The sequence below is a fragment of the Pocillopora damicornis genome, chromosome 1 (genome assembly GCF_964200805.1).
Source record: "Pocillopora damicornis chromosome 1, jaPocDami1.2, whole genome shotgun sequence".
NCBI lineage: Eukaryota > Metazoa > Cnidaria > Anthozoa > Scleractinia > Pocilloporidae > Pocillopora > Pocillopora damicornis.
Window position 1 is genome coordinate 813955 of NC_142670.1, and position 21300 is coordinate 835254.

Here is a 21300-nt window from a genome sequence, read left to right on the forward strand (position 1 = left end):
TATCCCATAATAATAATGAACATACGGGACACTACAATATCTAAGAAAAATTTTACCCCAATGGTTCGCCATCGGTCTCAGGTCAGCAGAACATTTTTTGGCGAAGGTTTATGAATACCTCGAGAAGTCTGACTGTGTAATAACCATCGCCCTTGCGGTGGCCTGAAAAACCATATGGCAACTGCGATGACAAAATATTTAGTTTATTACACGTGCTTTAACTCGGGTGAGCTTGCTGAATAGCTGGGACGGTACAAAATGTGGAGAAAAAAAACTAAAAAGTCCCCTTGCAAAGCAATTATCATATCGATATCTAGATATTTTGGTTTATAATTGCAGAATCGGTCACAGTAGTACTATTACTACAGAGGTGAATCATTACACGATATCAAAGAACGTATACAAAAACACTTAAATTTGTTTTGAAAATGGTGGATGAATGACCTTATGTTATTCGCCTGTATTTACCTGTGAAAAGCTGATTTCTTTTGAGGTTGGCAGAAACACATAGGGACCGCTTTAAAGCCGATAAGGAGTAAGTTTGGAATCAAAAGATTCCCTTCCTTTGCAAGCTGGTATTACAAACTGCAGTTATAGAAATTTGAATAGGAGGTCCTCGACTGAGTGTTCTTATCTGCTGGTAGGACTTTCGCTCATCGCGAAAAACTTAAGATATTGCCCCTGAGCCACTAGTTGAAGACGAAAAAAAACCAACACGTTCATTTTTCCTTCTCTATTTTATTTCAGTAAATAAACCTGTTCGTGAAACCTAAACGTAGGTAATACTACACCACAATTCTGACCAAGCTTTTGGCTGCCAACTAAATAATAAATGCTTCTCTAGTATAGGTTTCTTTCCGGTCAATCTTTTACTTCATCATAGCGACTTCACTATCATTTCTCATTAAGCGCAGCGAAAAGGTACGCATGTTTTTCGAAATTCACTACTTTCGGAAGTTTTATTTTGGGTAGAAAATTGATGCAACAAAATATTGTTTGTTAATCGGGCGGTAAAAAAGAAAATACCGTTATGAAAACCTAACTGGAGAACAGTAGAACTCTTTCTAGTGAATTTCCAGTGAATCTTTCCAGTGAATCTTTTACACCATAAATCAACTGTAATCATGGCGACTTCACTGTCATTTCTCATTAAGCCCAGCAAAAAGGTACGCATGTTTTTCGAAGTTCTCTACTTTCGCCAGTTTTCTTGGGTAGAAAATTGATGCAAAAAAATATATTATTTGTCAATCTGGCGATAAAAAAGAAAATACCGTTATGAAAACTTAACTGTAGAACAGCAGAACTCTTTGCTTTTCCAAGCGGGAAAACGGAACAACGATTCAATTTATATAGGATGAAGAATAAGCCTTTGTTTAGGACAGCAAAGAATGCTATCGAGAAACTATTACTAACATTTATATGATGTTCCCTACTGCGAAGGATAACGATTTTCTGCAATTTATATACTATTAGCTGATAAACTAAGTTAAACTATGAAGCACTTCAAGCCTTTTTGGCCTTTGACTCTGTTGTTTTCTGAGTAAAGGTCCATGTGGTCTTCAAAAGGTTATAAGGTATTCAGGGTAACACTGATTATCAAAGAAAACAACAAATTTGCTGGGGCTTGATTGGTCATCTACCACAGAATCGTAAAGAATTTCAGGTTTCGATGGATTTTTCGGTGGAGGCACAACCATTGAAGAATCTCCAACACAATACTGCCCCACGAGGACCTTGGCAAGGTACATGTGGCGACTTCCATAACTACCATCCCCAGCGAATCCAACAGAGTATTGAGCGTCTCTAGCGAAATAAACGCCGCGTCCAAAGACCGTGCCTGAAAAAAGGAATACTTAATTAAGAGAAAAAGTACCAACAAATCATACATTCGGTGAAGTTTATTGTTATGAAAGAGGCAATTGGATTCTCCTCATATTATTACAGCTTTTATTACCATATTTGGTTCCAAATAGTGATTCGGCCAGAGCTCGTGCAACGTCTGAGTGACTTGGTAGGACAGGCAGACAAATAAATGAAAAGAATTCTGGCCAAAACACCATTAGTTCAGCCAAAAAAATGCTTTAACCCTTTAAACCCTAAGAGTGACTAGCATCTAATTTCTCCCTGCAATAACAATCTTAAATCACACATTAAGGTCATGAGAATAAAGGAAATGGTCACCAAAGAAGGAACCTTTTGATTAGCGAACAAATTCTCTGTTTCAGCACCTTAGGAAATGTTTAAAGAACATTATGGAGAATATGCATACTGATGTTAGGGTGTAAAAGGTTAACTACTTAGGACCAATCGCTCGAAAATATTGCTTTAATGCCCCTTTTTCTCTCACGAAGCTTTCGAAAGTAATGATCCTAGCAGCATGTGGAAGGCGTGCTACATATTAGCAATTTGAATACCCTGCTCATCATAACGTCTGTAGCTCAATGGTAGAGCGTTGGAACGAGGAAATCCGAAGGCCTGAGGATCGATTTCTCATACGCAAACGAAATTTTTCCTTAATCCCACCCCCCGTGACGAGATGATAAAACGTTTCCTTGCTTTTCAATGACTTACCATTAGCCCCACAGAGGCTCCTGTTGAATCCTTGTGTGTTGATATGGTTGATATTTTTAGCATCCGTCCCATGAAACAGCTCTCTTTCATAATTTCCTCCAATATCTTTATCCATTTTCTGTTTTCTTACCATGTAAGACTGATACAGATGAGGATTCTGTATGCGTTCAATCTTCTGAACTTTTAACGCACCGGCTGTAGCTTGAAACTTACTTACGACATCTTGATACTCAGGGGAGCCGGGGTGCAATTTTACTTTATGTACAGTAGAGTCATGCCCGGGCATTGGTGCCCAGTGCTTTGGTAGAGGAATTCCTACAGAAAGGACCACAAGATTAGAATGTTGAAGTGAAAACAGTATAGTAGTAGTAGTATAATCTTTATTTAAGCACGAAACAATTCATCAGCAATTACATTAACTAAAACTATTTAAAAATTAAAACACTAACTAATATTTAAAAGCTGTTTTCCGTGAATGCCGTGCGTTATAGAGTGGCATTGATCTTGCGTTTAAATAACCCCAGAGACTCTGTGTTCCTTATATCACATGGAAGACTATTCCATAATGTGGCTCCACTATAGCTAAAGCTTTTTCGATAATAGTTAGTGCGAGGTAGAGGAACATTGAGTTTATTTTCAGAGTCCCTGAGGTCATAAGCAGAGTTACGCCATTTAAACTTAGAATTAAGATATTCAGGAGCTAGCCCGTGCAGACATTTGAAAACCATGGTAACTCTATGAATTTCCTGCTGGCTTGTCAGATTTTTCCAACTTAAAAATTCAAGTAGCTTAGTTGCATCGGCATCATAGCTGGAAAATGTCAAAACACGGGCTGCTCTAATCTGTAATTTCTGCAGCTTATCTCGTAGCGTTATCCCACAGCTACCCCAGACAATGTCACAGTAATCAAAGTGAGGTTTTACTAAAGCTTGGTAAAGCAGATGTAAGGTCGATGCTGGGATCAGATGCCTGACTCGCTTTAGGCACCCGATACCAGAGGCAATCTTTTTTGTTAATTTTTCGATGTGACTATGCCAATCGAGCCTATCGTCTATAATCACACCAAGCGATTTTGTAGAAGTAACCTGGCCTAAAGTAACCTAAACCCATCTACCGAGGTCAAATTTCAACATCCAAGTATATTTTTCAAGCAAGACACAAACAAGATCAACAAGGAAGCTCATGAGAGACATTATAGGGCAGCTTTTCTGAATATTCCCAATCTGTACAACATGTTTATAACCTTAAAAGTCCCCTGGGACATGAAATATCTCTTAGTCCTTTCTTACGGACTTAAGCTTATCGAAACATCTTCATCAAAAGAGATGCATAGCAACTAACCTTCATCAGCACCCTTCACCTTTCTTGTCAGTGTTATTTGTTCACCAGACGTTTGTCCACGTCCAGAGTTTCCCTTCAAGTCGATGACAAACTTTTCTGCGCGTAGAGAAACTTGCACTGTGTGCTCATCTCTGCTGTGGGCCAACTCAATCTTGGCATTTGCTTTCGGAGCAAACTCTATTTTTATGCCCTGTATTTCATAGCTCCACTCTACGTTCTTTGAAAGCAACTTCGCTTGTTCTTCCTCCAGTTTCTTCTTCATCCTCTCGTTGATCTCTTTCCAGATCTCCCCGACCATTCCAGCTACTTCGGTTGGTCCACCACAAACGACAATGCGATCCGCGTCACCCTCAATTTCAAGTTTGACGTCACAGTCTTTCGCCTTTTTTCTCAGGATATCCTTCTGCTTATCGGAAAGCTGACTGACGACGTCACATTCGACTTCTTTTATTGTACAAGCGTCAGAGAAACCTTTCTTCAAGGATTCCACGGCTTTTCCCACGCCCACCTTGTCTTTGCCAATCACAGAAATTCTTACAGAATATTCATCACTTTGGCCTAGTGCCTGCCTATGTCCGCGTCTTCTGGTTTGCCTAGCCGCTGCATTCTCTGAGTCACTGTCTTCTTCAATACCTTGCACTGGTTGTTTCTGCTCTTGTAGAAACTCCTGCATCATAGAGGCCTGGAACACAACTACTCTTACTTTTTGAATATTTTTACAGCGGGCGCTGAATGCGTTTAGTGCTTTGAACGTCAGTTGGGCTGAGTCCGCTCCGGTTAAGCCGTATCCTCCTGTGCCAACACACGGAATTGAGATCGCTTGAAAGTTATTGCCATCCGCCACACGAAGACCCTCCCCCAAACATTGCTGGAGATGTTGCTTATCTGAGGAGCCTGGAATGATGTGAATAATATGAGGTACTTGTAAATTACCTCCGCTGGTCATTATCGCTGTTCCAGGAGGCTGCTTTCCCAATTTGTTGCATTCTTGTTGCACAAGTGGACCACTCTGTCTTGCTATGGCTTTGCTTAGGTCTCCGGCGTTATTCATGTTCATGTCCGTGCTCAGAATATTCACGATAGCATCAGTGCTGTTCTCTTGGATCAAATCACCATTTACCACCTCAACTGTCAAATGTGAGTTGCCAATTTGCTTGGGTTGCAGTTTTTCCATCTCTTGTTTGAAGGCGGCAGTTAATGATTGATCTTTGTTAAACACAACAAATCGGATGTCCCGTAAATTAGAATCAGGGTTGGCTCGGCAGAAATTGACTGTTTCTTCCAACATGACTCTCGACGCTGTATCACGTGGGAATTGTAGTTTTCCAGTTCCAATGACAGGAAATGCAATGGAGTTGGCTCCAAGCGTTTCACCTGTTTGCAGACACTTTTGAACGATGGCCCTTAGCGTCTACAACAGATTAAATAGAAGTTGTTGAATGTTGGTGGCACGGACAATTTGGTGACAAGAGGGGACCTGGTAAATTCCCTTATTCCTATGTGATCTCAATAAAAATTCTCCACACTGTGTTCCGTACATTTCTTATGAACTTGGCAGTCAAAATTTGGCCTTAAGTCATGCAATATCCCCTCGTTGGTATTTTTTTACCTCTGTCCGTCACCATTCTGGTTGATGATGAACCGATAATGGGAAGAGAAAAAACTGACTGGCCACTCCTTAAAGTAAAAAGATCAAAAAACTGAATCCCCTTCAAGCTATTTTTAGTCTTCCTGGAATCTGTTTTCCGGGGATCAAAGTTACCTAAACCTTGAACTTTATTAACATTTTTCAGAGGATAATGAGAGGGCCCCAGGTAGGATGTCTACACAAATAGCATTTTCTTTTGGGATCAGGATCAAAAATGTTTGGATAACAACCTCACAGAAAGTAGTTTAGTAGTGAAATTTCACATCTCAATTTTTTTTTTCTAGCAAGATCTTTGCTCTTACCAATTCTACAAAATTTCTAAAAAGGAGTTTCATATGATATTAGAAGTTGCAAGTTACATTATGCAATAATCCTGCCGTTAAATATTCGATTGATCATTCTCGAAGAATTCGGAGAGGAGTGAGGTAGACTACATCGGAAATATCTAAAATCGAGCCTGAGTAGTCTCCAGTTGCTTTAACCTACAAGAGAATGGATAGGCTTCGCCATATGGGCATCCAACATCGTTTAGCAAAATCTTACAGCAAATATAAACAATGATTACTCTTCGATGTATTTAAGAGAGGTCCTTACCGGCTCCCCTCCACCGTTGTTCCACTTACAACATTGAGTGTGAATCACATGACTGACTGAGGAAAAACCGCCTGAGACAGTGATGTCACCAACGTTGGGGGTTGCGGCCTGAGGACCACCGGCATCAATGATTGCTTGATCGCATGCTCCTAGAGAACTGACAAGTACTTCAGCCTGAAATACACAACCAAAAAATGTTGATGATTTATTAATGGTGGACTGTTGTCGTTATCAGACGTGGCACTCTCAATAAGAGAGACGTTGAATAATGTAACCACAGTCTAAGAGCAGACGAGAGCTAAGTGAAGAACTAAAATCGATTCATATACCAACATGATCCTCAAAGGTATTTCCGTGAGATATTCTCCATGTGTATAGAAATCAGTGTCAATCCTACCTTCTCTGCCCCTATGTCTCCAGGTTTCCAGGACACTCTGTGCCTTTGAGCTATTACCAGGGTAGACGAGTCAGTTTCACTGATAGTAGGGTGGTCATCCTCAGCATCATCGTCGCTGTCGCCTGAAGAGGTAGAAGCGTCGGATACGGTTTCGAGGCGCAATTCCTCGTCTCTTCCTCCTCGACCTACATTTTTCTTGACTTCTATGGTACAATCTTGATCTTTTTCCACCAATTTTACAAGCTGATCTCCTTTTCCACTGTCAAAATATTTTCGAAGGCCTGGCTGTTTCACTTCAAACGTTTTCAACTCAATAGAATCTATCAGAGCGTCGAGCTTCTCTCCCACACGATTCAAACCCTCTATGTTTCCAGAAATAATAAAATCATCATCGTCTTTTCCCTTTTTAATACTCACTACAAAATCTTTTAGTTGATTTTCTATGGTGTGTAGATCTTCTTGACGTAGCTCAAGAAGATACCTTCGCATAAAATCAGACGTGCACAAAAAACGTTCTTCCCTAATGCAATTGTTTTCAAGAAAGGTATTTAACTTCTTTATCACTTCGGTCACTTCATCGCGAAACCCAACTACGTATACATCGTTCCAGTTGTTCCTACGGACACGGGCAGTCGTTTTGTTCATTTCGTCACAAAACTTCAGCCATTTAGATGACTTTAAAAAATGCTTGCTCTTCTCGTCCACTTGAATTTTCTCTTCCACCGTCAACTTGTTCACGAGCCTTGCCGCGTTGTCTGCATGCGCTGCTGAGGACCCCACTATAGTAGCGTCTTTCTCAACAACGAACACTGCTTCCACGTTGTTTCTTTCCAACTCACATTTGACAGTCTGTAGCCCTTCATCTGAGACTAAAATCCCCAGGATGTTGTCGGATAAAGTCAGTTTCTTCTCGACCATATTAGCCATTTGTTGATAGAACTTCGTGGTTGCTCTAGTTAACTGTGGCTGGAGACCTTCGAAATATATTTCTTCACCTTCAGTATCAAACTTGATCTTCAAATCCTTGTTCTCTTCTTGGAGTTTCTCGGCAAATTTTATCTTCTGCAGCAAAATTAAGCGCTCCTTGGGAACATCTGAAATTTTCTTCTTCAAGTAAGCTTTTTGGGTCTCCTTAGTCTTCTGGCTCACTCGAGATTCATTGACCCCGGTTGCAGTAGCTCCTATGTCACCGGAATCCTCGGCTCCATCAACGTCATCGTCTTCTAGAAACTCTCGGTAAGTTTTAATTGACAGCTGGGTTTTGTCAAACTTATGAGGTTTCTTTTCATGTCTGGTTAACACCCTTTCCATATCTGTTGATCGAAGCAACTAAGCGTCAAGAATTTCCTTGCTTAAGTTGTTTGTCGTTTCACAACACTTCACGACACTTTAACTTGAGAGAGACGCACAGACTTAGAGCGATGGGGTTATTGGGGCAGAATAGCTCAACCAATCAATCAAGCAATCAAACAAACAATCAATCAATCGATCAATCAAATAAATGAACAACCAATCCATCAATTAATCAATTACTGATTTGTCAAATATAAAGCTCAAATCAGTGCAACCAATATTTACTACACATGTATGAGGATCAGATGACGATTACTCGTGCCTGAAGGAATTACTTATATCTTAGAGATCAATGAGTTACAGACCTTTGGCGTCTTGAAACACAACCACAGCTCGACCACTTTTAGGAACATAGTCAACCTTCTCCACAGGACCCCCACCGTTTCGAGGACTCTCAAAGTACAGTTCTATAAAATCATGCGTAATGTCTGAAAAGCCTGTGACAAGGATGCTTTTGCAAAGCGGGACTTGTTGAATGGAAACCTTTGCATCATCTAGACCTCTTTCCTCGCATTTAGTCTTTATTTCTGTGAAATCTAAAGAAAACAGATTAAATTCTCAATAAATGTTTGTCTTGTGTGATCTCCATTTTTGGAGTCTTCCTGAGAGGAACAACACTCATTGAATTACTTGTACAATTCCCAAATAAATTGATTTCTTTGATCTGGATTATTTTGATTGTTTGGAGAAGAAAATCGTAATGTCTTTAAATGGTGGGACACCTAAAATAAGGCATCTTAATTCTTCAGGCACTAGTTAAACATAAAACATTTTTAATCAATGGAAAGTTAATTTCATATAATTTGAAGTAAGTTCATCGCTTAAAACTGAGAGCATGAAACTGAGCCGGCGCGAGCTTTCATCTCCGATAATTCGCGAACGGATCAACGAAGTACGATAAAGAAATTCCTGCTAACTCTCCAAATTCAATTGAAAGGTACTTACCTTTGATTTCATCAGCCATGGTGACCAAGGCTTTTCCATTCTTCAGCATCTGAACGTTCTTCACCTCTTTCCCGCCACTCCTTGCCTCGATAAAGTTCACCAGTCCGTCCGGGAAAGTTTTCACACTCAGCCCTCGTATGAGTATTTTATTTCTTTCAAATTGAGACTGATCAGCAGGCCCCTCTTCCACCACACTGGAAATGCGCTGTGCTGATGTTGTGAGGAGGAAAACCAACGATTTAAGTAGGGCTAGATAAATTATGCCAGTGTAATTTTGGGCATGATGCCACACTTACGGAGCATTGAACATAATGCCGGTATACTGAATAAAACTTATTGAAAAATCTCTTGATGCTACAGTTCAACAAGAGATTAATTCTTTAGCCTGAGTTAAGTCAACAATGATCCTGCTTTTTTTGTTTGAACTTTAGGAATTTGATCCAGAGATATGTTTTGATCTAAACTACGCCTTTTACTCTCAGCAAGCTTTACCTTTCGGTAATAGGATTGGAGAAGGAGATTGAGGGGCTCGTAAAAGCTAAGCTATTATTACTAATTATTGTCTTTAATGATGACGCTCAAAAGTATACTGCTCAAATTTTTTAGTATACTTTATTTGACCCTTGATTAAAGTAGAGAGCACAACCACTCGTGGTCATTTCATTCCGAGATCAAGAGATTGAAGATATCTTGATATGCCTGAATAGAGAAGACGGCAACTCTAAGCGTCTACTTCGTTTTATATTTAGGGAGCTTTTTTGTAAGGCATATAGTGCATTTGATATTATTTTTTCTTGATTATTTTACATTTTTCTGTCGAGGGAAAATGACTTTTTCTGCTGATTAAAGCAAGCTCGGACAGCACTATTTATTTCATGGTGAAAATGCCGAAGTGATAGTGGGTGAAAATAATTACAGGATAATAATTATAGGACTTCCGGTTTAAGTCGAGCAAATAACATGGGGAATGTCCCTCCGATGAGCAAAGGAAAAAAATGTTTTTCGACGCAGACCCAAAGGATAATGATTTATCAACCAGTAACTTTGAGGATTCTCTCATCTTAAGAAACGTAATTCCTTAATTGTGAAGTTTTTCGATGCCCTGTTTCCCTAAAGTGTGCTTGCATCAGAAATTTACTGGTACAAACAATTGCTTCCACATGCTTCGGCCCTTCGAGATTGTTGTGCTTAATAATATTTAGCAAATTTCTCAAATCATACACATTGTGGCAACGAGCAACAATTGCACCTTTCACGTCGTTTCTTGAACTAAAATTATCATAAAACTTCGCGGACATGAACTCAAGCCCCAGTGCAATGTTGCTCAAATACAATCTCTATAATATGCGAGCTAAATATGTCTCGATCGGTCGCTTTGACGCAAGATTCTACTAGATTACTCTAAATCCATTTATCAATAATCTTATACCTAAAACAAGAGGTACAAAATTTTCGGTACACAAAAATATTATCGGTTTGGTTTCGATTTGCATTTAATGCAAATTGCAATGAAGGATCCTTACCGTAATGTAAGTCTTCGTCAGCCATTATTGGTGCGAGCTTGAAACTTGCCCTTGATGACTTGTAGAATTAGCGAATGCTGAAATAGAATGAAATGATCTTTGTAACTGCTTACTCAAAGACTACAGTGCAAATGAAAACGGAAGAAATTAAGAGTATGTCGCAATTTCAATCGCAAATATTTTAAGTTTGCTATGAATCACAGAAGGCAGCTTCATCTCTAAAGCTGTAGAAGATTTGTCTTTTTATCAAGTAGTTAACAATAGCAGTCGTATATCACTTTTGAGGCGCTTAGGGAGAATTATTTGCTCGTATTTTCTAGTACAAATCCAGACATTGTTCCGCTCGCGAGGACTTGTGTTACCTGATACATCCCTGAAAATTCTGAGAAATTATCGATGCGTTCGATCACGGATTACACCAGGATAATGCACAAGGAATCCAGAAAACTCACCGTCAATCTTTACCGTTTTTCAAGCGAGGATTCCTCTTCCTTTCCCGACAGAAACACTGTCATAAAATAACTCGTTCGAATGCACTGCACTTTTACTTTGTATGAAACCGTACTTCCGATTCGGCTTTCTTGAGAAAACCGTGAGGGTAAAAAGAGGCTGGGAGCAAGCCAAATTGGGACTTCCCTTTCCGGGTGTTACGTGTGAATCCAATTATTTCAGCAAAGTTTTTAAGACATGGAGAATGACAAAACAGGGTAATTAAATTTTACTTCTCTTATAAACGATGAAAAACCAAGAGAGGAATATTCTATTGTCATTTACTATGTGGTTAAGATTTCAAATGTAACTTTGTAAACAGTCTTTACTTTAACTGTGTAATAACCATCGCCCTTGCGATGGCCTTAAAAACCATACGGCAAATGACACAAGATTTACTTTGTTATAGGTGTTCTTGCTCGGGTTGGCTTGCTGACAAGCTGGGAGGGTACCAAAGGTAAGAAAAAGACTAAACAGTCCCCTTGTAAAGCGATTATTAAATTACTATCTAGAGATTTCGCTTCTAATTGTAGAATCGATCACAATAGTATTATTACTACAGAGGTAAATCATTACACGATATCAAACTACAAATACACTTATCTTTGTTTTGAAAATGGTGGATGAATGACCTTATGTTATTCGCCCGTATTTATTGAAGGAGTGAATGAGAAATCTAAAGATTCCTTTCCTTTGCAAGCTAGTATTACAAAGTGTCAACTTTTCAGTTTTGACGCGAAAATATTCGTGACAAGTAATGCCGCTTGCTTGTCACGCAACACTTACAGTCGCGCAGTCTCTGTACAAAAACAAGGGTTACACTACTCGGAAGACTTATTCGACCGACTGTTCTTATCTGCTGGTAGGGCTTCCTCTCTCTCACTCGTTCATCGCGAAAAACTTAAGATATTGCCACAGAGCCACAAGTTGAACACGGAAAAAAACCAACACGTTAATTTTTATTCCTCTATTTTATTTCAGTAAATAAATCTGTCCGTGAAACCCGAACGCAGGTAATACTATGCCACAATTCTTACCAAGCTATTGGCTGCCAACTAAATAATAAATGCTTCTCTAAGTTTCTTTCCGGTGAATCTTTTACACCATAAATCAAATGTCATCGTAGCGACTTCACTATCAATTCTCATTAAGCACAGGAAAAAGGTACACATGTTGTTCGAAATTCTCTACTTTCGCTAGTTTCTTGGATAGAAAATCGATGCAAAAAAAATATTATTTGTCAATCTGGCGATAAAAAAGAAAATACCGCTGTAAAAACTTAACTTGAGAACAGCAGAACTCTTTGCTTTTCCAAGCGAGAAAACGGGACAAGCGCGAGGTGAACGCGTGGGCGAGGAACGCGACTATGTCATGTTCACCTCGCACGCCTCGCGTTTCCCTTCGCTGTAGGCCAGTGGTAACTCCACTATAGTGATAAAACGCGTTCAGCTAGATTTTACTTTGTTTGGCATTCAAGGATATAATCATTCAATTTATAGGATGAAGAATAAGCTTTGAGTTAAGACAGTTAAGAATTCTATCAAGAAACTATTACCAACATTTATATGATGTTCCCTAGTCTGTGGAGGATAACTATTCTCTGAAATTTATATAACTGATAAACTAAGTTAAACTATGAAGCTTTTCAAGCTTTTTTTGCCTTTAACTCCGCCATTTTCTGAGTAAAAGGTCCATGTGGTCATGAAAAGGTTATAAGGTATTCAGGGTAACACTGATTATCAAAGAAAACAACAAAGATGCTGGGGCTTGATTGGTCATTTACCACAGAATCGTAAAGAATTTCAGGTTTTGATGGATTTTTTGGTGGAGGCACAACCATTGAACGATTTCCAACACAATACTGCCCAACGAGGACCTTGGCAAGGTACATGTGACGACTTCCATAACCAACACCCCCAGCGTAATTAACAGAGTATTGAGCGTCTCTAGCGAAATAAACACCACGTCCATAGACCGTGCCTGAAAAAAATGCTAAATTTAGAGAAAAAATATCAACAAAATCATGATACATTTAAAGAGGTTATTTTTCATAAAAGAGGCAATTGTATTATTCTTCTATTTTTACAGCTTTCATTACCAATTTTTGGCTCCAAAGTGTGATTCGGCTAGAGTTCATGCAACGTCTGGGCGACTTGATGGGACATGTAGATGCCTTAACTGGTCAAGATTAATCGCTTGAAAGTATTGCTTCAATTCTCCTTATTCTCACACGAAACTATCGAAATTAATTATCCTTGCAGTATGTGAAAAGCCTGTTAATCATAGAGTCTGTAGCTCAATGGTAGAGCATTGGAACGAGGAAATCTGAAGGTTTGAAGTTCGATTCCTCTTAAGTACTGGAAAGTTTTTCTTTAATCCCTCCCGTGACGAGACGATAAAAATTCTCCTCTATTTAAAATTTCAGTGACTTACCATGAGCCCCACAGAAGCTTCTGTTGAATCCTTGTGTGTTGATATGGTTGATATTTTTAGCATCCGTTCCATGAAACAGCTGTCTTTCACTATTTCCTCCCGTATCTTTATCCATTTTCTGTTTTCGTACCACGTAAGACTGATACAGATGAGGATTCTGTACGCGTTCAATCTTCTGAATATTTAACGCACCGGCTGTGGCTTGAAACTTACGTACGACATCTTGATACTCAGAGGAGCCTGGGAGCAGTTGTACTTTATGTGCAGTAGAGTCATGACCGGGCATTGGTGCCCAGTGCTTTGGTAAAGCAATTCCTACAAAAAGGACCGAAAGGTTAGAATGTTGAAGTGAAAACCCAACAACTGATGTTAAATTTCAAGATCCAGGTATAATTTTCAGGTAAGAAACATACAAGATCAACAAGAAATCTTATTAGGGACATTTTTGGACGGCTTTTCTGAATATCCCCTGCGTTTATTACATGTTTATTACCTTAAATGTCCTCTAGGAAATGAAATATCTTAGTCCTTTCTTATCTAAACATTCTTGTCAAAAGAGATGTTTAGCAACTAACCTTCATCAGCACCCTTCACCTTTCTTATCAGTGTTATTTGTTCACCAGACGTTTGTCCAAGTCCAGAGTTTCTCTTCAAGTCGATGACAAACTTGTCTCCGCGTAAAGAAACTTGCACTGTGTGATCGTCTTTGCTGTGGGCCAGCTCAATCTTGGCATTTTCTTTCGAAGCAAATACCACTTTTGTGCCCCGTATTTCATAGCTCCACTCTACGTTCTTTGAAACCAACTTCGCTTGCTCTTCCTCCTGCTTACTTTTCGTCCTCTCGTTGATCTCTTTCCAGATCTCCCCGACCATTCCAGATACTTCGGTTGGTCCACCACGAACAACAATGCGATCCACGTCATCCTCAATTTCAAGTTTGACGTCACGGTCTTTAGCTTTTTTCCTCAGGATATCCCTCTGCTTATCGGAAAGCTGACTGACGATTTCACTTTCGACTTTTTCCATTGTACAAGCGTCAGAAAAACATTTCTTCAAGGATTCCACGGCTTTTCCCACGCTCACCTTGTCTTTGCCGATCACAGAAATTCTTACAGAATGCTCGTCACTTTGGCCTAGTTCCTGCCTACGTCCGCGACTTCTGGTTTCTCTGGCTGCTGCATTCTCTGAGTCACTATCTCCTTCGTTACCTTGCACTGGTTGTTTCTTCTGCTCTTGTAGAAATTCCTGCATCATAGAGGCCTGGAACACAACCACTCTTACTTTCTTAATATTTTTACAAAAGGTACTGAATGCGTTTAGTGCTTTGAACGTCAGCTGGGCTGAATCCGCTCCATTCAAGCCGTATCCTCCTGTGCCAATGCACGGAATTGAGATTGCTTGAAAGTAATTGGCGTCGGCAACACGAAGACCCTTCTCCAAACATTTCTGGAGATGCTCCTTATCTGAGGAGCCTGGAATTATGTGAATAATATGAGGTACTTGTAGATTACCTCCGCTGGTCATTATCACTGTTCCAGGAGTCTGCTTTCCCAATTGGTTGCATTCTTGTTGCACTAGTGGACCACTCTGTCTTGCTATGGCTTTGCTTAGGTCTCCGGCGTTATCCATCTTCATGTCCGTGCTAATGATATTCATAATAGCGTCAGTGCTGTTCTCCTGAGTCAAATCACCATTAACCACCTCAACATTAAGAGGGCTAGTGAAGGTAAAAGTCGTGATGGCAGAGTGACCAATGTGCTTGGGTTGCAGTTTGTTCATCTCTTGTTTGAAGGCAGCAGTTAATGCTTGGTCTTGGTTAAACACGACAAATCGGATGTCCCGTAAATTAGAACCAGGGTTGGCTCGGCAGAAATTGACTGTTTCTTCCAACATGATTCTAGACGCTGCATCACGTGGGAATTGAAGGTTTCCAGTCCCAATGACAGGAAATGCAATGGAGTTCGCTCCAAGCGTCTCGCCTGTTTGCATACACTTTTTAACGATGGCCCTTAGCGTCTATAAAAGATGAAATAGAAGTCGTGGAATGTGGTGGTAAGAGGGGATCTAAAGAATCCTGTCACTCCAACGTGATCTCAATAGCAATTCTCCACACTGTCTTCTGATCATTTCTTATGAATTTGGCAAAACTTGGCGTTAAGTCATGCAATATCCCCTTATTGATATATTTTCCTTTTCCCCGTCACCTTTCTAGTTGATAATGCAGTGATAATGGAAGGAGAAAAAAAACTGACTGGTCACTCCTTAAAGTAAAAAGGTTAAAAAAATGAATCCCTGTGAATGAATATCTGATCCTTAAATTTTACTAACATTTTCCAGAGGATAATAAGAAGGCGCCATGTAGGATGTTCATACAGGTAGCATTTCCTTTTGGGATCAAGATCGAGGATGTTCGGATTATGGCCTCATGGAAATTACCTTTGGGATTTGGTCTAATTAATTTTTTCTTAGTGGTGAAAATTTCACATCTCAATTTGTTTTTTCCAGTAAGATCTCCGCTCTCCCTAATTCTACAAAATTTCTGATTAAGATTTTCGAATGATATTAGATATTGAAAGTTACTGTATGCAATAATCCTGTCGTTATATATTCGATTGATCATTCTCGAAGAATTCGGTGAGGAGTGAGGCTTTCCGCCTGAGATTGCTTCCGCCTGATAAACATGACGGAATGTTTGAAGATAACATACAGCGGAAATAACATCAACTCGAGCCTGAACAGTCTTCAGTTGCTTTATGTTACAACAAAATGCGTGGGATTCGCCAGTTGGGCATCCGATATCGTGTAGGCTTTCATCAAATCTAAACAATAAATACTCTTCAAGAGGTCCTTTCCTTCAAAAGTGAACTAATACTTAATTATGTACGTACAATTCACTGTTTCTTACCGGCTCTCCTCCACCGTTGTTCCATTTACAACAGTTAGTGTGAATCACGTGGCTATCCAAGGAAAAACCACGTGAGACAGTGATGTCACCAACGTTGGGGGTTACGGCCTGAGGACCACCAGCATTAATGATTGCTTGATCGCATGCTCCTTGAGAACTGACAAGTACGTCAGCCTAAAATAAACAGTCAAAAAAATAATGTTAATGATTCATTAATACAATATGGTGTACTGTTGTCGTTATCAGACTTGGCATTCTCAGTAAGAGAGACGTTAAATCATATAACCACACTCTACCAGCACATGAGAGCTAAGTGAAAAACTAAAATCTATAAATTTGCCAACAAGATCCTCTAAGGTATTTTCATGAGATGTTCTCCTGGTGTGAAGAAATCAGTGTCAATCCTACCTTCTCTGCCTCTATCTTTCCAGGTTTCCACGACACTCTGTGCCTTTGGGCTATTACCAGGGTAGACGGGTCAGTTCCAGCAGTGGTAGCGTGTTCATCCTCAACATCATCTTCCCTGTCGCCTGAAGAAGTAGAGTCGTTAGATACGCCTTCGAGGTGCAACTCCTCGTCCTGTCCTCCTCGACCGAAACTTTTCTGGACTTTTATGGCACAATCTTGTTCTTTTTCCACCGATTTTACCAGCCAATCTCCTTTTCCACCGTCCAAAAATTTTCGAAGGCCTGGCTGTTTCACTTCAAAGGTTTTGAAATCAGTGGAAATCATCAGAGCCTTGATCTTCTTTCCTACACGTTTCAAGCCCTCTGCGTTTCCAGAAATGACGAAATCATCATCGTCTTTTCCCTTTTTAATACTCACTACAAAATCTTTTAGTTGATTTTCTATGGTGCGTAGATCTTCTTGACGTAGCTCAAGAAGATACCTTCGCAAGATATCAGACCCGCACACAAAACGTTCCTCCTCTATGCGATTGTTTTTAAGAAAGGTATTTAACTTCTTTATCACTTCGGTCACGTCATTACGAAACCCAGCTACATATGTATCGTTCCCGTTGTCCCTCCGCACACGGACAGCCGTTTGGTGCATCTCGCCACACAACTTCAGCCATTCAGATGACTTCAACAAATGCTTGCTTTTCTCGTCCACTTGAACTTTCTCTTCCACCATTAACTTGTTCACGACCTTCGCCGCGTTGTCTGCATGCGCTGCTGAGGATCCCACTATGGTGGCGTCTTTCTCAATAACCAACACTGCTTCCGCGTTGTTTCTTTCCAACTCATATTTGACAGCCTGAAGCCCTTTATCTGAGTTTAAAATCTCCAGGATGCTGACGGATAAAGTTACTTTCTTCTCAACCATGTTTTTAATTAGTTTCTCGAACTCCATGGTTGCCTCAGTAAATTGTTGTACTTGGTCAATGCATTCAAATTGCCATGAATCACTGTCATCTTCCCCACGGTACACTATTAGAGCAATTTTGTCGTTGGGTTTCCAGGTGATTTCGCTTTTCTCTCCAGACAGCGAATTGTTTAGTTCAGCTTGGAATCCTGTGAATGTAACGTATTCCATAACATCGGGATCTACAGGCATGTGCAGCCATTGTGCTTTAGCATCAGGTTTCTGGCTCACTCGAGATTCACTGGCCGCGGTTGCAGTAGCTCCTAAGTCACCGGAATCCTCTGCTCCATCAACCTCTTCGTCTTCTAAAAACTCTCGGTAAACTCTAATTGACAGCTGGGTTTGTTCAAACTCGTGAGGTTTTTCTTCATGTCTGGTTAACACCCTTTCCATATCTATTGATTAAAGCAACGAAGTGTCAGGACTTTCCCTGAAGAAGTTATTTGTCGTTTCACAACACTTCATGACACTTTAATTTGAGAGAGATGCACAGATTAAGGACGATGGGGTGGTTGGGGTAGAGTAGGTCAATCAATCAATCAAGCAATCAATCGATCAATCAACGATCACCAATTTGTCCTTCTCTAAGTCTAATGTACTGCTCAAGTCTTAAACCGTAAGAACCAATATTTGCTACATATGTTTGAGGATTAGATGTCGATTATTCGTGCCTGAAGGAATTACACTGTACATACATTTTAAAGATCAATGAGTAACAAACCTATTGCGTTTTGAAACACAACCACAGCTCGACCGCTTTTAGGAACATAGTCAACCTTATCCACAGGACCCCCTCCGTTTCGACGACTCTCAAAGTACAGTTGAATAAAATCATGGGTAACGTCTGAAAAGCCAGTGACAAGGATGCTTTTGCAAACCGGGACTTGTTCGATGGAAACCTTTGCATCATCCAGACCTCTCTCCTCGCATTTGGTCTTTATTTTCGTGAAATCTAAAGAAAACAGATCACAATCTCAACAAATGTTTGTCTTGTGTGATCTCCACTTTTGGAGTCTTCCTGAAAGGAACAACACTCTTTAAATTACTTGTACAGTTCCCAAATAAAATGATTACTTTGATCTGGGTTATTTTGATAGCCTAGAGAAGAAAATCGAAAGGTCTAAAATAATATACCTTGGTTCTTCAGGTACTTCTAAGGCATACAACAATTTTAATCAATGAAAAGTTAGTTTCATATAATGTAAGGGTAAGTTTATTGCTTGAAGCTGAGAGGATGAAATTGAGGCGGCGCTAGCTTTCATCTTTGGTAATTCACTAACAGATCAAAGAAGTACGATAGAGAAACTCCTGCTTACTCTCCAAATTCAATTGAAAGGTACCTACCTCTGATTTCATCCGCCATAATGACTAAGGCTTTTCCATCCTTCAGCATCTGTACGTCGTTAACCTCTTGCCCAGCACTCTTTGCCGCGATAAAGTTACTTAGTCCGTCCCGGGAAGTTTTTCCACTCAGCCCTCGAATGAGTATTTTATTTGTTTCAAATTGAGACTGATCAGCAACCTTCCCTGCATCCGAATCATCGACAGAACAAGGGGATGAGGTTATTTTGCTGACAGGCTTCCTCGAGGATACTGTGTGCTTCTGCTTTTCATGAAAATTTCTTCCTCTTTCACTTGGTTGGTTTGGTTGTCTTGGCATGATTTGAGAGGAATCTTTAGGATCTGGAAACTGATCGCTCTCCTGAAAGTTTCCTGGAATTTGATGTTGCTCCTGGAAATTGCCACCTCGTCCGTAACCCTTTGGCTTCGATTTTGGATTTGGTTGACGCCCTCGACCGCTTTGACCTCCACGTTCCATTTTAGGCTGAAAATTGCCTCCATCACCGAAGCGCCATTCCTGAGATCCATAAGGCGAATTATCTCGATATCCTGCAATTTGGTCTTGAAGAAAGCCACCTCCTCGTTGTCCTCGTTGGTTTCCACGTCCTCTCTGCGGTGGAAAGGCGTTTTGATGACCAAACCACCGTCCTTGAGGGGGATGAAATTGATCATGCCTATACACTTGGGTGTTGCTTGGACCCGCCCCCGGGCTCTTCTTCTGGGTTCCGCCTCTGGGAAAGGTGTTTTGTCCTCTGGTCCCGCCTCTGGGTCGCGCCTCTGGGTCACCCCTCTGGAGAAAGGCGTTTTGGTGACCAAACCACCGTCCTTGAGGGGGGTGAAATTGATCATAGCTGTACGCTTGGGTGTTGTTTGAACCCGCCCCCGGGTCCCGCCTCTGGGTCCCGCCTCTGTGAGAGGTGTTTTGGCCTCTGGACCCGCCCCTGAGTCCTGCCTCTGGGTCCCGCCTCTGCAAGGCGTTTCGGTGACCAAACCACTGTCCTTGAGAGGGATTAAATTGATCATCACAATACACTTGGGCGTTGTTTGGACCCGCCCCTGGGTTTCGCCTTTGGGTTCCGCCTCTGGTAAAGACGTTTTGGCCTCTGGACCCTCCTCTGGGTCCCGCCACTGGGTCCCGCCTCTGCGGAGAGGCGTTTTGGTGACCAAACCACTGTCCTTGATCATCGCTATACACTTGGGTGTTTTTTGGACGTGCCCCCGAGTCCCGTTTCTGGGTCCTGCCTCTTGGTCCCCTTTGCGGTCCTCCTCTTGCCTTGCCTCTTTGCCTCGAGTTGTGGCCTCGGCAAGTTTGGTTCCCCTCATTTTGATCCGATTCAACGCTATCACCAATATTTCTCCTTTCATCTTGTCGTTCTGCATCACCATGTTGCACTTGCGTTTGATTTTGTTTTCTGGGCTTTCTTTCAAATTTTCCTTCTGGTTTCGTTGTCAATGGTCTTCCTTCAGTTGGATTTTTAAAAATGGCCGCAGGATTCTTCATATCTTGAAACTCCTGTAGCCTCGTACTGGCTTTTTCGATATTTCCTTTCACGTCATCTCGACGGAGAATTCTCTTGATAAGAACTGATGGCAAAGAACTGAATGCCTCTTGCAGTTGTTTTGATTTTCGTTCAAATTCCTCTGGGTCCTCTTCTTCCTCTTCCTGCTTTTCTTTCTCGTTCTTGTTGACAGCAGATGAAAAACCCAACTCCCTGTAAATATTCTCCACAACTGTTTCACGAACTCCGTCGTCTTCTTTGTCAACAAAGTCACTGACGTTTAAAAAACCAAGATCTTTATTTCCTTCTTCTTCTTCTCCTTCTTCTTCGTAATGGTCGTCGTCTGTGAATGGAAAAGTGAGGGACCAATTAGTATTTATCAATGGCCTTGAGATGTATGTTATACCTCTCAAAGTCAACTAGCAAAAAAAAAGGAAATACAGCTAATTTAGAAGCGCCCCAAAAGTCAGTGAAAGTGATATACAGGATTCTCTTCCCTCATTATTCCCCCTCCCCCGCCCCCCACCGGAAATTTGCGTTTCAAATGTCCCCAAGGATTTTTCCCCGATAACCGTACACGATCTCCCTTCAGTGAAGCTCGCGCACTGACTTTCCATCGGAATGCCTCCTCGAACATATAATAAAATGTTTCATTGCACTACAAAACTTAGCGTAACAGTATTGAAGTTAAAGAGATAAAAAGATGTTGTGAAGAGGAAAACCAACGATTTAAGTAGGGTCAGATAAATTATGCCGGTGTAATTTGGGGCATAATGCTACAGTTAGAGCATCAAACATAATGCGTGTATAATGAATAAAATGTATTGAAAAATCCCTTGATGTTATTGTTCAACGAGAGATGAATTCTGTCGCCTTAGCAGAGTCAACAGTGATCC

The 21300-nt window shown here is 40.7% G+C and overlaps 2 protein-coding genes and 1 long non-coding RNA gene across 5 annotated transcripts in view; 1 reads left to right on the forward strand and 2 right to left on the reverse strand.

The window, feature by feature from the left end:
• Nucleotides 1-11970, forward strand: part of LOC149051211 (uncharacterized) — a 30484-nt gene extending 18514 nt beyond the window's left edge. Inside the window, exons 2-3 of the long non-coding RNA XR_016186744.1 lie at nucleotides 11271-11318; nucleotides 11843-11970. This is a non-coding gene — a long non-coding RNA (uncharacterized LOC149051211). The remainder of the gene's footprint in view (nucleotides 1-11270; nucleotides 11319-11842) is intronic.
• On the reverse strand, nucleotides 723-10966 carry LOC149051212 (protein mono-ADP-ribosyltransferase PARP14-like). 3 transcript variants are annotated; one of them, XM_089206898.1, is made up of 9 exons: nucleotides 10825-10966; nucleotides 10373-10449; nucleotides 8850-9059; nucleotides 8210-8440; nucleotides 6552-7864; nucleotides 6155-6328; nucleotides 3913-5323; nucleotides 2572-2886; nucleotides 723-1837 (listed from the first exon to the last, which is right to left on the reverse strand). In XM_089206898.1, the coding sequence occupies exons 2-9, from the start codon at nucleotides 10395-10397 to the stop codon at nucleotides 1560-1562; spliced, it is 3957 nt and encodes a 1318-aa protein (XP_089063024.1). In that variant the 5' UTR covers nucleotides 10398-10449; nucleotides 10825-10966; the 3' UTR covers nucleotides 723-1559. The 3 variants fall into 3 exon arrangements, with proteins under 3 accessions (XP_089063024.1, XP_089063032.1, XP_089063038.1); XM_089206906.1 differs by having other exon boundaries at nucleotides 10838-10942; XM_089206912.1 differs by having other exon boundaries at nucleotides 10735-10842.
• LOC113669355 (uncharacterized) lies at nucleotides 11818-21041 on the reverse strand. Its single transcript, XM_089206158.1, has 8 exons — nucleotides 20931-21041; nucleotides 18909-20823; nucleotides 18286-18516; nucleotides 16608-17959; nucleotides 16200-16373; nucleotides 13870-15310; nucleotides 13295-13609; nucleotides 11818-12841 (listed from the first exon to the last, which is right to left on the reverse strand). The coding sequence occupies exons 1-8, from the start codon at nucleotides 21039-21041 to the stop codon at nucleotides 12561-12563; spliced, it is 5820 nt and encodes a 1939-aa protein (XP_089062284.1). The 3' UTR covers nucleotides 11818-12560.
• Nucleotides 21042-21300: the final 259 nt, after the last annotated feature.

What these genes read in the sequence shown, in the direction of transcription:
- LOC149051212 (XM_089206898.1), bottom strand. Translation starts at nt 10,397, where the DNA reads ATGGCTGACGAAGACTTACATTACG. An exon ending in TGTGTTTCAAGACGCCAAAG is followed by an intron (nt 7,865 to 8,209) that starts GTCTGTAACTCA and finishes TTCGATCAACAG; the next exon opens with ATATGGAAAGGGTGTTAACC. An exon ending in ACAACGGTGGAGGGGAGCCG is followed by an intron (nt 5,324 to 6,154) that starts GTAAGGACCTCT and finishes AATCTGTTGTAG; the next exon opens with ACGCTAAGGGCCATCGTTCA.
- LOC113669355 (XM_089206158.1), bottom strand. Translation starts at nt 21,041, where the DNA reads ATGTTCGAGGAGGCATTCCGATGGAAAGTCAGTGCGCGAGCTTCACTG. An exon ending in TATGGCGGATGAAATCAGAG is followed by an intron (nt 18,517 to 18,908) that starts GTAGGTACCTTT and finishes TGTTTTCTTTAG; the next exon opens with ATTTCACGAAAATAAAGACC. An exon ending in GGTGAAGGGTGCTGATGAAG is followed by an intron (nt 13,610 to 13,869) that starts GTTAGTTGCTAA and finishes TCCTTTTTGTAG; the next exon opens with GAATTGCTTTACCAAAGCAC.